Source organism: Oreochromis niloticus, linkage group LG13, assembly GCF_001858045.2.
Source record: "Oreochromis niloticus isolate F11D_XX linkage group LG13, O_niloticus_UMD_NMBU, whole genome shotgun sequence".
NCBI lineage: Eukaryota > Metazoa > Chordata > Actinopteri > Cichliformes > Cichlidae > Oreochromis > Oreochromis niloticus.
Genome location: NC_031978.2, coordinates 14,699,595 through 14,715,587, shown reverse-complemented (window position 1 = coordinate 14,715,587; position 15,993 = coordinate 14,699,595). Strand labels below are relative to the sequence as shown.

Here is a 15,993-nt window from a genome sequence, read left to right as displayed (position 1 = left end):
TCTCACCTATTAGATTTTACTGGTGATAAGAGGAAAGTACACAAAGCCAGAACTGTGTGCTCAGTCTCCTCTTGGGAGAGATATTACTCCACCTCTGTGCTACAGGTCACAAGCAAGCAGGGCATGTCAAGAGTCTACTTTATCTCCATTTTTCTTCCCCGCCTTACCTCAGTTTCATCTCTGCACAAGCAGATTTTGGCAAAATAAAAACAAATGAAGACATCTTTAAAATAATTAAGAAATATTTAACATCTATAACAATTTGACACATAGGAAAATCTGAAACCAATGGAATAACACACACTTTCCACATCTCCCTAGCACTGGGTTGGAGCCCTTTTTGCCTTCAGAATTGCCTCAGTTCTTTGTGGCACAGGAACAACAAGGCGATGGAAATATTCCTTAGATTTTGGCCATCCTTGAAATGATAGCATCACACAGTTGCTGCAGATTTGTTGGCTACACATCCAAGTTGTGAACCTCCTATTCCACCACATCCCAAAGGTGTTCTGCTGGATTGAGATCTGGAGTTTGAGTGCAGTGAACTCATCGTCAGGTTCAAGAGTCAGTTTGGGATAATTTGAGCTTTGTGTTATTCTGCCTGAAGCAGCCATCAGAAGATCGGTAGATTGTATACATGAACATGGTCAGCATACTGAGGTAGAGCATTTAAAGGATTCTCAGCTGCAACTAAGGCACCCAAAGTGTGCAAAGAAAATGGACCTACATCACTATGAGCAGTGTGAATCGCTGATACGCTGATACATGCTTTTTACATTCTATTTACATTAAATTCTGACCCTACTATCTGAATGTTGCAGCAGAAATTGAGACTCATCAGACCAGGCGACATGTTTCTTATATCTATTGTACAATTTTTGTGAGCCAGTGTGAATTGTAGCCTCTGTTTCCAGTTTTTAGCAGACAGTAGTTGCACGCTGTGTAGTTTTCTGCTCTTGTTCTTCTTCAAGGTTTTGCATTTACAGATGCTCTTCTGCATAGCCTGGTGGTGACGAGTGATTACTTGAGTGACTGTTTTGGCATTTTGTTAAACCCTAGATGTGTTTTCCTTATAAAGTTGGGGCTTTAAAGCTTTCCATTGTTAGTTGGACTATGCATTTTTTAATTAATCCACAGCTTTGTTTATGTGGCTTGGCACAAAAGTTTAACTTTGTTTTTTGTTCTGTTCATCAATCTTATCGAAAGATATGAAATTTATATTGCTGCTGGGTTTGTTACATCATGAATGATTGATGATTTTTCTTACGCCGTCTAAATTCAGTTCATGGCCTTTTTGTTTCAGTGTCAATTTAGTCAGTCTATTATTTAATCTTTTAATCAATCTATAAGCAATTCATGTTTATAATTGTCTCATAAATTATCTGTGTTTACTTTGCTCATTCATCGGGGAAAAAGAGAAATTGTGCCGATATTATTTTATCACGAATAAATTTTTTTTTCTTTTTTGAATTTTTTTTACATTATTTCATTATATAGAAGTAAAACAAATGCGAAATAGCTTATTTGTACAGCAGTGTCAAATAATCTACTTTGAAAATTGCAGTTTTTTGTGGTAACTTGGTTCAATGAAACACCGAGTATTGATGAACAGACTGTAACCTGGCAAACGTTGAACAGGGTTTATCCAAACATGTGCTCATATCCATAACTGGCTGTGGCTCCAGTCCTGCTGCTGGCCCTCCATAGAGCCAGGTGTCTGTTCCCATCTGTCTCAAAACTCAACTTCTCCTCGGTGTTTTCTCTCTGCAAGTTAACTAAACCAGGACATAACACTCAGCCCAAACTTCCTAAAATGGTCTGCCCTGAAATGTTTATGCATTTCCACTTTATAAACAAATTCCCATCAAACTGAATGGAGTAATTATGTGAAGTACCATCACTTGTGTGCCTGCATTGCAATTAATGAAGCGTGAGCGCTCCAATTGAATCAACAACACTATAATGAATTAATTAAAAACTATTCATCATTTATTTATTGCCTGTCTCTAAATGACAAATTTCCGTCAGTGTGAAAGAGGCTGAATCGAACAACGGTGACAATTGGAAATTAGGCTAATGACCTGTTCTGTTGTAATACGAGGTGGCCGTCACAAATCAATGCTTATTTTTTTGAGAGAACGCGTACAAATAAAGAAACCACAAACAGTTCAGGAAAGCATCTTAACAAATTCAACAGCGCAAGCACTGCATTTAAAAAAATAGAGAAAAAACCCCCCAAAACGCTTCACTTGAGTAAATTAAACACAGAAATTTTCTATTGCTGTTACCTGCAGCTTGGTACTCTGTTTGGTAGACTTTGAATGTGTTTTCACAAGTTGCAGTACACTGAGTGGGAAAACTGCATGTAGTATTTTGACAAAGTAAACATAAATATCCCATCTCTGATGGTTAAGCTCAGCATTTTGAGCAGTGCAGTAAGCGTGGGTGCAGTGAAGGGATAGTCGCTGCTCTGTGACCTCATGAGTGTCAAAGCACAGAGCAGGTTCATTGACCCTAACTCGCTTCCTTTCAGTGTTTTTTCTACAGTTCATAGTTCGGAACAGAAAGATGCTTTCACATCTTAAGATGAATGGGACTTAAAGGGGGATATGATACTGTTGTAAAGTCAATAAATGCTGTTCTGTTAAACAGAGGCAGCTGCATCCCCCTCATGTACAACATATCTAGCTTTTTAACAGAAATATACACACATTGGCTAAAAGGGCCGATGGGTTCCTTTGTTGTTCCTTGACACACTTAATGTGCGACTCACTCATACGTATCCCACCCTGTCTCCCTCCCACTAGTAGTGGGTCAAGTTCTTCATGCATTCTCAGCGAGGGTTTGGCTGGTACTTGTGTGCCAACTGCACTTGGATGGTCCCGGGCAAAGATTCAGCTGTAACCAGTCATATAAATGCTCTGGCCTTTCTTGCTTACACGCTCATTCTGACCATGTTGCTCTGCTGTTGTTTCTTTTGCAGAGACTGTGGAGGCTCTGGCAAACGTAAATCGGGTAAGAAAATATCCTTATTTAAATTTTCATGGGTTTTAAAAGAGTTGTACCGCTTTAAATTTAAAAGAAACGGCAACTCCTGCAATTCTACCTGTCAAAGTCCTATGGAGTCTTAGGCAGAACTTAAAATGAGATCAGTGTTTGTGGATAATGGAAAAAAATTGATATCTCTTGTGGGGGTTTAAGAAGATAGACGACCACAGTAAGATGATAAAGATTTAAATGTATCAGCAAATATATGATATTAATATTTTTCAGCTTTGATAGCATTGCTAAATGGGTTTTTTCTGCTTCTTTAATTGCAGAATTTGCTTCCTTTCATTGCCCCATGTGACAGTAAATTGATTATATTTGGCTTTAGGCCTCTCTGGAGACTAAACAATTTGAATCTCTCAATTAATCAAGAAAATAAGTTGCAGATTAGCTGGTTATGAAGATAACTGTTTGGGGCAGTTTAGAAATAAAACTATTAAATAAATAACATGTACATTTCTGGTTGTGCTGCTGTGAATTATGTGTTGTTTTCTTTTTTCCAAACTGTCCGCCATGAGTGTGACTCTGGTGCCATAAACACTCCTGTGGTATTATTAAATGGTCAGGAAAACAGTGTAATGTGGGCGAGACCACCTGTCTGTGTCTCTGCATTTGCACTGCCAGAATAGGCCATTGCATTAATATTTGTGTGTTAGAGTGCTGAGTGACTCAGCTGAGCATGGGGATACGAGCGTAGGAGGTGGCAGGAAAAGCATGAGAGGGGTTTTAGTGAACAGCTGTGCAGCTCTTGTGCATGCATCCACTTGCGTGCTCGAAGTCTCAGAATACCCGCACGCATTACAAATTACACGTCAGTCCTGCAATCAGATGTAAAGTTGCTTCGGCCATCGCTTCCTGCAGTCTGCAGCAGTTACGTATGGCATAGCTGGGCTATAAAAGCTCCTAGGAAGTTCATTTGCTGTGGGTGATCCACTCTGAGGAAAAGCTGCGCTGGAATTGTCACCAAACGAAATAAGACCCCAGCCTAATTTCATTATGCGTTCCACGGTATTGAGGCTTTATGTAACAGTGAATTCCAGCTACATACTGGAATGGAAAAAATTGTCTTATTTCAGCTGTGTGTGTGTGTGTGTGTGTGTGTGTGTGTGTGTGTGTGTGTGTGTGTGTGTGTGTGTGTGTGTGTGTCTGTGTGTGTTGCCTGCATTCAGTCTGTGCAAGATATTAGATTGTCTTCCAGTTATATTCATATCAGTTGCCTGGAAAGTTTTATCATATAGTAGCTGTCCTTTTTATTTTGAATAATTTAGTTTGATCTAAAATTGATCTGTTTTGCAGACTTTATGATATGCATGTATTTGTTCTTATTTTAAACATTTTTTGGTTCAAATCTTAATAATCAAAGCACAATAATACACTTTATATCTGGTACTTATGCTGGTTTGTTATTCATAGTCAAGCTACAGCACACACTGTTTTAAGCTCCCCGTACTTGATCTTGAAGCCCCCAGTATAGTCCCCATGCTGGACATTAGTGGTCAAAGATTGATATTTCTCTTTCAAAGCAGGACAGCAGATAAGTGCAGTGAGTCTGTGGTGAACTTCTGCTGTAGCTGCAGCTTATGTATTCCATAATTACACGTTGCAGGTTTCCCTTAAGAGTTTACTGATCCCCTGCCTTAAAACAGAGAATTTAACCCCTCACCACAAAACTTTGAGCGATTAGAGGTTTGATTTGGAACGCTGTTTACCTGGGAAGAGAAGAAAACAGGAACAGCACACTCACAGATGATCATTCACTTTGGTTTTGTTATCATCTTTGGCTTTGTGACAGTACTGTCATCATTTGCTGTGTTGGGATTTAAAAAAATGTTCTTCTTCTCTTTTTGTGTTTTTTGGTAGAGCTGATACTAGATGGAGGGTAGTGAAAAGAAATGTAGTGAAAGGAAATTGTGTTATATAAACTGGGGATCTCATCTGTCATGTGTTTTCAGTAAAAATCAGACCCACATCTCATTTCTTGTTTGTGACTCACGCTTCTGGAGCCCTGCAAGATCGAAGCAGTGATTGATTCTGCATCATAGCCAGGCAACAATCTACACGAGATTCAAAGAAAGCCATGCCATATTTTTTTAGCATATAATGGATTTGTCAGGACTGACTGCTGATACTCAGCTGGTCAGCATGAATCACTGTTAGGTGAAGAGACACGCTGTCAGAAGCGAACCTCTAAAGGAAACAGGATCAACTGCCGCTTACTGTGCCTCATAGGATGCCGGAGATCAGGAGCTTCAAAGATTTAGTATTTATGTGCGTTCAGAAAGAGAGCTGGCTAACCAGAAGACAGATAGAAATTGAGTAGGAAAGAAAGAAATGGAGCGCTCGGGGGTGTAGTGCATGTGAAAAGCAGCTGGAGAGGAGAGGAGGTTTACGTGGCAAGTGGAAACCATGTCAGTGCTGCGCAAAGGCCCAGTGAGTGTGTTTATGTGTGCAGACTTGCTGTCTTTATTTGAGCTGCAGGTCTCTCAGGACCTATGGTGGTGCATATGTGTGGATGAGGTTGTTTCTGTGAGGGAGTTTACATACTACATGTAGTATGCATGGGTGTACGCGTGTGCATGTTGGAAGGAATCTGGTAACAAGTCAGATGGTGGGTGGGTCAAGAGGGCCGTGTGTTTGTTTGTGTTTACAGATGGATGTGATTTTTAAACTGGCATAGGAAATCATTAAGGCAAATGAGGACTTCCAAACCACTTTAACAGCCGTACACTGCTTCAGCAAGCTTCCCTGTCAATGACAAGCTATTGAATACTGGGCCTTTTTGTTGAGTCGTGCATAATTATGAGTCTCACAGTACATGAAATGTGTTAATTAAGGTGTAAATCAAATGTCGATCAAAGAGATGTTTTTTTTTAATTTATTAGTTGTTGTCATATAACAGCTCCTTTCATGCACAGATTTCTAGGTTTGGTATAGAATTTTTTTCCGTTTCTCCTGAACTCTGGCCCCTGCAGCACAGAACAGATACAGTACAGGATGCATGGTTTCTGATAAGTGATCACTAGTGACAGTTCTTCAAAGACCATTCTGTTGAGAAAAAAAATTGCAAATGCATATTTTTATTAGGATTTTGTGTAAGTAAAACTGAGGATCCATTATGTTTCTTTTTCCTCACGTTCTGGTCGTTTGGTGGTGCAGGCGTCAGATTTTCTACTGGAAAACCTGATGAAGTGGAGGAGTCTCGCTAATTAAATTAGCGGTTTGAAACTGATTCCAGTCTCTTTTTTTCATATCAGCAACATCCAGTGAAGTTAAAGGTGCACTTTGGGTTGTTTTACACTGCCTCTAGTAGTGCTGTAGAGCAGTGTTTTTATGAGTGGGTCCCTGTTCTGTTGTTATCATGCGTATGCGGACAAAGATGCGACTCACATGATACACAGCCTGGCAGTGATTTCATATTTTCCAATGATCAGCACTTGTTTTTGTGCACTTGTTTTTCAAGAAATGTAGCTTTGTGCCAAAAAAGGCAACAACACAGAGTGAAGTAACCCCCCAAAAATATGTTCGATTCCTTCAGATCATCAGCTCTGCAGTTTGTATAAAAAAATTTTCAAAAGCAGAAACCTGTGTAGTAAATATAAACATACCATGACTTTCAGTGTTTACCGAGTGGATCATGAGATATTTGGAACTCCAATAGTTTTATCCTGCAGAGCTACACTTTACTGCGAGAATCAGCAGACAAAAGTGAGGATGATGAAGTTATTCAGCAGTTTCTAACTGAAATGTGAAGGCTGTCTAACTGAGATGATTTGGGTGAATGTTTCTGTACTATTTGTTTGTGGTCTGCCTCTTTTCCCTTAGGGCCACATACTGATTCAATGACATGAGTACATCTGTACTACATTGAACAGCAGTTCTATGTCCCTTTCTAATCCAGCTGCACATCTGCTGCTGATGAGCCAAACAAAGGCACTGCACCTTGCCAAATTTGACTCTTCTCAACACGGTTCTGCTCTTACAAAGATACCCCAGGGTTAGAAATGTGGCACTAAAATATAACGACCTGTGCCAACCATGTTACCAACCAAAAAGCTTGAAAAGCCTGAAAACTGTCTTTTAGGAAAAAAGAGAATGAGTAGACTAGACTCTCTGGCTTCCTCCTGTTGGTGATGAATTATTGCAAAGTTCCAAACTGTCATCATCCTTGGATGGAGCTGATGACGGAAGAATGGGGGTGGAGTTGGGGGTTGAATGGAGTTGGGACATTTGGGAGTGCAAGGGTGGGAGCAGGAAGCACGTGTATAAATAGGAGCGAGGAGAGATAAACACAGAGCGGTTAATATCCGATGGAAGCCGAGAAGAAATACTTTTCAAAGCTCATAAATGCTTTTGGTCGTCACTGGTCATGCAGGGTACGCAAGAAAATACAAATAAGGTGCACGTAGATTTTACTACAGCTGCCCTCAGCTTTTTATCTTACTTTATGTAAACAGATAAATGTCAATAAAAGTTAAATTCATTTCCAGTTGAATTCCTCTTAGTTTATATAAATTGGCTTTCATTTGCCTCCTTTTCCTTGGAATTAAACTGATGTAACTTAAAATATTCAGTAAAAGAACGCTTTTATTTTAAACTTGGCCTAACATGAATGTGAGTGATGTAAAAAGCATTTACAGTATAAAAGATGCCTCAAGATGGATGTTGCCGGGTGTGACGAGCAGCAGTAGGTCTGACAGGGAAATTGCACAGTGTGCACACTGTACCAGACATAATCCTCCATTGTAAAACACTATATGAACCAAGTTTACAAAATAGACTTATTTTTTAAATAGTGGCCCGGCCATAAAAATAAAGCATGTACAGAGGTCAAGCCAGAAAGCTGTTTTTTTTCCATAAACTTATATAGTACCAGAAATCCTTTTTTTCAACTACAACTATCGCCATCTGGTGGTTAGAAGGTGGGTTTAACAAACTTCACGTTAGCTTCATTTTTCTGATCTGGATGCTACGTCCATGTTTTGTACTGTCTGTGGTAACAAGACAGTTTTCACACTTGTAGCTCTTCTGACGCACCAACCAATCGATTAAGTTCACTCACAGTGTCACAGCTTTTCTAATTTAACACAATAAAAAAATAAAACACATTCTGGGCAATTTAACAGTAATGTGACAATCATTAACAAGTTAATATGGCATAACATGCATAGTGTCTTAACTGTGTTTCTGCACGTAGACGCACATGTTAAAAAAACTGAAATAATTACAGTGAAATGATACTTTTTACATGTAGCCTATTTATTTTGCAAAATAGTTCAGCCTAATCAAAAATAGTTATGGTTTAGTGTCTCTTGGTTCTAGGGTTGGTTAAGCTTTTTATTTAGAGGCACAAATTTGTTCTTTCTGGTTTCCTCCACTTATACATACACATTCACAAAGATATAAACCTGATCAGGTGAGCTCTCAGGATATTACAGATACTACAGGGGCAGGATTACTTTTAGCTATTGATAAAAACATTTAAATATATTTTATTTTTCAGCAGTGTTTGTTGTGAATAGTGTCCATACAGTCTGCAGCTGCCTTTCTTTTGGATATACTATGTGTATATTTTAGTTGTTTTGATCACTATGTTTCACTGTGTTGGCTGAAACACTGTTTTGTACACAGTTTGTATGATTCACATTTTATACACTCTTTCGAAATTAGGCTTATCCTGTTCAAGTCTGCTTTTTTCCCCCACACACATGTTCTTCTTGCTCTGTCTTCCTGCTGTTGCAAAACATTTCATTTCCTGAAAGAGGATGAAATATTAGCTTTTGTTTTTCAGGCCTGTTGACTTTGCTGACAGAGTCTTTAGTCACTCAGGTCACAGATTTACGGTTTTCTTGCAGCAGCTGCTAATTGTGTGCTAAAGAAGGTTACGTTTACGTCTTGTGACACAGAGTTTTATGAGCTCATGACCTGAGTATTATTTTCATCTGTCTTGAAAATGCATTGTTGACAAATGAGCCCTCTGTTTTCTTTTTCTTTGATAAAACAATGTCCAAGTTTGAAGATATTTGGAGGTGGGCTCCATAGAGGTCAGTGTTTTATTTCACAACCAGCATTGAGTAGCTAAATCAACATAATGGCATTGCTGTTTATAAAAACTATTTTAAATTACACTTGATAAAGGTTTTGCATGCTAATACATTTAAATCTGGACAGACCAAGTACAGGGATGATGCCTGGAAACATTTAAATTCTCCTCATGTTTTAACATTTTCCCCAGTCTACAAAATTTGTGATATTTGACAGATATGAAACATGATAGAAAACATATATAGTCGGAGATATTCCATAAATACAGGCGAAGTTATAGACTTGAAATTACTCAGTTACTCAGTACGCAGTAATTGCTCACATGTCCTCATTGAGAGTTAATTGACCTGTGAGTTAAAACAAACCATTTAACAACACATTTCGATTAATCGTGTCAAAATAAATAACTCTGGCTGCTGTAACAAAGTAACTACTGTCATATTATACAGTGAAAACTAAAAAGGCAATATTTATATAATATTCCTTCCATTGTTTCTGCACCCAATTTTGTGGTCTGACAAAACATCTTGCATAAATAACGTGAAGCTTCATAAACCGCAGCCCGACCACAGTAATCCAGTGTCAGACTCTTTGGCAGTTTCAACATGTGAGATGCTAATGGTGCTGAGTTCATCTTGGTGAGTTATTAGCTCCTTGACATTTCAAGTGCAGTCCCTGAATTGAATGTGAAATATTATCTAGATTTAGAGAAATGTTAATCTCTAGTCTGCGGGACTGTAGCCAGGTGAGCTCTTTAGAGAAATGGCAGCTTAATTCAAACCTTCTCAATCATTCCTTATCTAAGGCTCAAATCTTCCATTTATCACACTGAACTTTTTTTATTTTCCATCATCGGGATCAAACCGAGTTGCTCTTTCCAGGAACTGCGATTACCCCATAAAATGGCTTTTATTTGTACGTGCTTGGCTGTTTCTGTTAAGCTAACCCTACTAATGGCAGTTAGTTAGAAGTTGGACCAGTGTGACCACGAAGAGATTAGGATCTCCAGGAAGTTTGTTGGTATTTTGCTGATATTAAACCACCATTAAAGTAAACATCTGTTGCAACTGCAGTAATAGAGTAAACAGATATAATCTAAAGTGTGCGCACAGAAACTCCTCCTGTCTCCACACAGCTTTGAACTCAGTGATCCACAGAAGCTCTTGTTAATGTTTGAGCTCAGTGTCACTGACTTGTGACTAGATTCCAGCTGACACTTGTTAGCTCTGCTTTAGTCCATTCAGGGACGCTTGTTTCAGGGATTTTTCAAGATTAAGGCTTCAGCTTGACTCAGTTATGTAAAGCGGGAACCAAAAAATGTTGCGGGTTGTCGGTTATGTACGATGCCGTCTTTAAATGCCTTCACAAATGAAAACATATGTTTGCTACTTCAGAAAGCTGTGCTGGTGTTAGTTAATGAACCCAAATCTGGTGAGATGTTGACCCAGTTAGGAAAACGAGTGCAAACCAAGTCAACAAATCTAAGTCACTGCTGGCGCTTATATGGTTAACTCAGTTAAGTACACAGAGGAAGATTTCCATTGGCTGGGCTGCACGCTGTAGTCAGAGCTCTAGTGTTTCAAGGAGACAGAGGGCCATCCCTCTGAGCACAGTTCCAGCCCCTTCATCTGGTTCTATTTAAGGCCCCTTATGCCGACTCTTATGATTGGCGTACACAACCCCCCTACTCTTCCTCCAGTTCCAGCCCCAACTGAAGAGAAGGAGGCTTTTTAGCAGATGGTTTATTTTCCAAGGGAAACCATTTCTTTCTCCCACTCTACTGTCCTGTCCTCAGCTGGCTTTAGCTCACTTTTCTGTCACTTCTACACCTCCTTTTGCTTTCCCGTTGCTGCGAGCCTTTCCACTGTGTTCATGTGTCTATGTGTATCTACTGACTGGGAGTCAGCTTTGTTGGAGAAAACGGATAAAGTCCCTTTAGTAAAACAGAATGGATTTTCTGCACTTGAATGTCTGATCCTTTACTTCTTGGTGGGAGGTTCTTTTTTTCTAGACTGTCTCCTTTGCCCCTGATGTTGGGCTGGAGGGACATGCAGCTCTATGGCTAGACTTTTGGGAAGATGCACTGAACCTTGTGAATATTGTGATTGGCTAAGCTCTACAAACAAAGTGGCCTATGGCACAACGAGTGCCCAACAGTCGTTCTCGTGGACCTATGGCTGGCAGCTGGCTGACAGCATGTTTTTTTCCATCAACCCCAGGTCTGGACGCTTCGGACCCCATGCTTCTGGAACAGTATGTGGTGGTGGCCAATTACGAAAAACAAGAGCCTGCAGAAATCAGTCTTCAAGCAGGCGAGGTGGTCGACGTCATTGAAAAGAGTGAGAGCGGTGAGTAATCAAAACGGATGCAAAACAGTATTGAGCAAGAAAAAACAGCACGCATGCTATGTGTATGTAAAACACAAACAGACTCATTCAGTATTCAGTCATATAGTTCCTCGAACACTCTGCCCTTTTCTGTATCTCAACTCTTTCACCTTCTTTGTCCGAAGCCTGCTAGCTGTTGCTCAGCCCCCATCTGGAGGCTCGCTTTGGCCTGCAGTCAGCCCTGTTTTTTCCCACTGTTGGTTTAGGCTGAGGGCCAGAATGTTGCCTCTAGCAAGAGGAATGTCTTCCAGACTCATATTAATTATTCCACCTCACTTTAATGGAAAGCCAGCAAGACATGCCGGATTTACAAATGCCAGCTGCAGAGAGTCCTTAGTCAGCTGTTTAACCTCTTGGAAGAGCTAGCAGACAGGGCCAAGATTACAAATTTAGGGTATATGTAATTTAGTTTGACAATACTGAATCTTTAATGCCAACATAAAGTACAGTCTCACGTTAGTCAGTGATTATTCTGTAGTACTCCCAGGACTGTTTTATTGTAGGTGGAAGAAGACAGTAGGGCCTAATGCAGTATATAATTTATACATATGAAATGGATTAAAAATAATATCACAAATTTAAACATGTGTCTTAAATATGCTAAAATATCAACGACACCAGGTCTAAGCACGTGTCTGAATTTGTCACATGAAGCAGAGGAGAGACGGGAGAGAAATAAACCTGGTAACAGGGTCTGACGTCCAGCTTTAATGGTGTGCTGAGACAGTAAAACAGTAATCAGACTCATGTGTTCTTCAGCGGGAGGATGGCAAAAGAGAGATGGAGGAGGAAACGGTGAAGGGAAGGCAACTGGATTTAGGTTCCACTATGGGTGTGATTGCCACAGTGGCCTTAAGGAAAAAGGTCCACAGAGTAGGATCACTTTGAAGTGTCACGTGTCCTGCCTTTGGGTTCACGTATTTGTTTTCACTCTCTGCTCCGGTAGGATTTCAACCCAATGGGGAGCCACAGTGAGGCGGATATTCCAACACCTTGAAGTCCTTTTATTGGGGGCCTTATACGAGTGCTTTCCTCCATGAATTTCAAGTGCATGGTCGTGTTTTTATTATGGGCCCCTTCACTTTTGTCTTTCAGCTGACCACTGTGCACTGTTGATCCATGTGAAACTCATGCACATCTCATTGCAGATTTATGATTTCCAGGTTTCCGTGTTATTGCTCTAACTTTGTTTCATGTTATTATTGCTTTGCTTGCCTCTCATCTCTGAAGCAGGCTATATTTTGCTGCCACTTTCACTTCAGCTCATTCATTCATCTCTGGTTAGATGGATTTCTTATGAGTTTCTAGAAAGCAAAATAGTAGACGGCAGGCTTTTTAAAACACATCTGAAGGCTATTTGACAGTTTTATTATACACTGACACTTCCACAGAGATCACAGAAGTAAGTATAACCCGCGTTCCTTACAATTTGCTGTGGAGACTGTTTCCAGCAGCACTGCTAGCATTTAAGCTGAAATCTCAACACCTTTTCAGTGGAAGCTGGCTAAATCTGCTCCATTTGGCTGGGTGACATCACTCTGTGTCCCTCTGCCAGCACTAACAAGACCAGGTGTGTGCTAAGAAGATTTCAGAGTTCATTTGATTTAGCATCCATTCCCTCGCAGTATAAGTACAAACCCTTTAATAGCTTCTGACAGATTGATCTGTGTATTACAGCTCTATGTAGTGAATTTGCTGAGTTAGAGGTACTAAAAGTGTCTGGTGTATTTGTTATGATAAAAGGGCTGTATGGATTTTCAATCTGGGCAGATTTAAAGCCGCATGAGTCCCCCTGTAGAGTCTTGGATGCAGTGAGTAGAAAACTTTGCCATCTAATTTTATATCAGCATCTAAAGGTGCAACAGCATGAGCTTATAATGGAGCCAGATCTAGAAATGGAAAAGTGCAGCTTTGTATTGTTTCTGCCATTCACCCAATAACGTCAACCAAAGTCCTGCTGTTAAAGCTACTGCACCATAGACATTGGCTGTGACTCCTGCCCAGTGCAGTTATCGACTTTCCCTTACCTTGGATTAGATAATGTATGCCTCTGACGGGGCACTGAATCTAGGTCAGCCCTATAAGTGAGCTCTGCTTTCTCCACTTTTCCAGCCTGCTGTCCCAAGCCGAGCAAGTATTTTCCGTCGCCCTGGCTTGATGATATAGTTTGTGTTGTGGTCGTTGTTTCAGTTGGTACAGTAGTTTATACTGCCGGCTGTTTTTTGGGGTGTTCAAAGTGGGTGCAGTGTGTGGTAAATCAGCAAGGTAGCCCATTGATTCAGTTTTCTTGAATAATACTATTTACTAACACAGATGCAGGAAAATAAAAGCTTTCTTTAGAAAATGATTGTTAAAGTTTAATAATTTTTTGTCCTCACTCTTTGTGCAGCTATTTTATTTGTCTTTTTTATGAGAGTTTGCCAGGGGGAGATGCTGGCTCAGGAGAAGAGAATAGTGCAGGGAGAAACTCTGAGAGAAAATGGAAAAAGCAATTTCCTGCCAAAGTTAGTGGTTCAGAGAGGTTGGTTCATTATAATGGCTTAATGGATCCTCCAGGATGCCTCCTCAGTTTACACTATATTGGAGAGATGTTAACCAAAGCTAAGCTAGCAGGCTTGTTGGTCAGTTCAGTTGCTCTGTATTCAGTGGTTTAAACTTTGCCTTTTAAAGGACGACGTAGGAAAGGAAAAATAATTTGCAGACGCTTCTGGAAATATCATAATTATTGTTCTAAGCGTGTTGCCCTTAGTCCTGTGTTGAAAATTTCTCTTTGTGGATACCATCAGGTTTTAACATCTCTCTTCTAAGGGTAGATTAGCATTTGTGAATTACAGTTTGCCACATGAACTCCAGGAATGTCTGTCTGCTGGGAAAAGACCGACTTACAACATCCCTCCATCTCCCCAAAGACCCCCTGGCACCATCTATGTACAGTATGTTTTGTGTCTCTGCTGCTTCACCGGGCTTATATAGGCAGGGCGGGGTTAGTGGAATTTCAGACAAAACCTTAACTTTCACTTACCATAACAGGACATTTTTTTCCGAAAGTCACTTGTTGGCAAGAATGATTCAAAGTTTGACAAAGCTTCGCAGAGAGACTGGAAGGTGACAGGGGTATTCCTGCAGGTGATGTTTGATGGCTTCACTGAAAGCCCACAAAGGCCGAACACACAGATTAAACAGGTCTGGCCCTCAGCGTGGCATGATAGATGGGCAGGATGTCTGCTCAACCGTCACATGGAAAAAATACAATACTGTCTGTCCTTCCTGTCTTTAGGCTGGAAGTAAGCTGATCTCAGGGTAAACCTCAGCAGGGACTCGGTGTTCAGATGAGCTAAATCTCCTTTATCTGACTCAAGAAACAGAGAGCAATCTGAAAAATTATACAAGGCCAACCCTCCAGGTTCACATTAATAATTCACCTTACATCTGTCCATTACCAGCCATTTCATTTTCTACAAATTCACTTTTCCAAGTTTGTGTGTTTTTCTGTCTGACCAGATCCAGCTTTCTGTACCATCTTTGCAATGTCTCTAGACTTTTTCACTACACTGTGTTTATGTGCTAAAAGAGAAATCATATCCTTCCTCGTTAATAAAACAGATTCTGAAGTATGATTTTCCTAACCCAGAGTATAGCAACCATGGCCATTTGTCTTGAAACAACAACTGTAATCTCCACATTTAGACTTTTCATCACATTTTGTTTAACTAACTCTCTTAGCATTGGTCACTGAGCTGATCAGTAATAGTTCTGAAAGTCATTATTAGTTAATATAGGATATCATCTACTGTACTCTTCAGGACCACCTTTCTTTGTTTCATAATGCTGTAAATTCTTTCACTGAAAACTATCTCCTGTGCTTTCTCTCCGTCTTTGGAGTTTTCCAGTTTTAATACTATAAATAGCAAATGTGTTTTGTGTTTCCTTTTTGCTTAAATAAGCAACTTCTTCCATAAAAAAAAAACCAAAAGGAAAAAAAAAGGAATCTGGTGAGCAGCATTTGTTGTTTTGTAAAATAACATGGATGTTGACTTACCTCAGTCAGTTTAAAAAAAAAAAAACCCTGAAAAGCCAGCAGCTGTTCTGTACCTTTTTTTTTAAAAAAATGTGGTTTTCTTTGTGCAGTAGAGTTTTTACTTTTACAGTTTTTGCTTTTGGATGCAGGGAGGAAATGTGTTTCTGCACCCATCATGCAGTCACAATTAGTTTCCACAACTATGTCAGTCTGTTGTTGCCTAAAACCCTCAGAACTAGTTTTCAGCCTTATCTCCTTACCTCCTTTAAATGACATTTTATGCCTGTGATTAAATCTGTTAATTTGTTGTAATTTAACATAGAGTAATACACTAATTCACGATTTTTCCACTTAACTGAATTAGATGTGAAAGCTAACAGTAGTTTAGTTTAGTATTACACAATATCTTCAGACGTTTATTTCCCCTATCCCAACTTTCTTGGAAGGTCAGTGTTGACCTGCTGCTAGTCCTCAAACTCCAAGTTTCCCAATTTGGTA

General features: G+C 39.8%; 1 protein-coding gene across 2 annotated transcripts in view; it reads left to right on the top strand.

The window, feature by feature from the left end:
• LOC100700527 (SH3 and PX domain-containing protein 2A) overlaps window positions 1-15,993 on the top strand; it is a 61,521-nt gene that overhangs the window by 24,604 nt on the left and 20,924 nt on the right. For both annotated transcript variants that reach the window (XM_005474228.4, XM_005474230.4), the window contains exons 6-7: window positions 2,984-3,015; window positions 11,310-11,438. In XM_005474228.4, coding sequence (XP_005474285.1) covers window positions 2,984-3,015; window positions 11,310-11,438 — 161 coding nt within the window. The remainder of the gene's footprint in view (window positions 1-2,983; window positions 3,016-11,309; window positions 11,439-15,993) is intronic.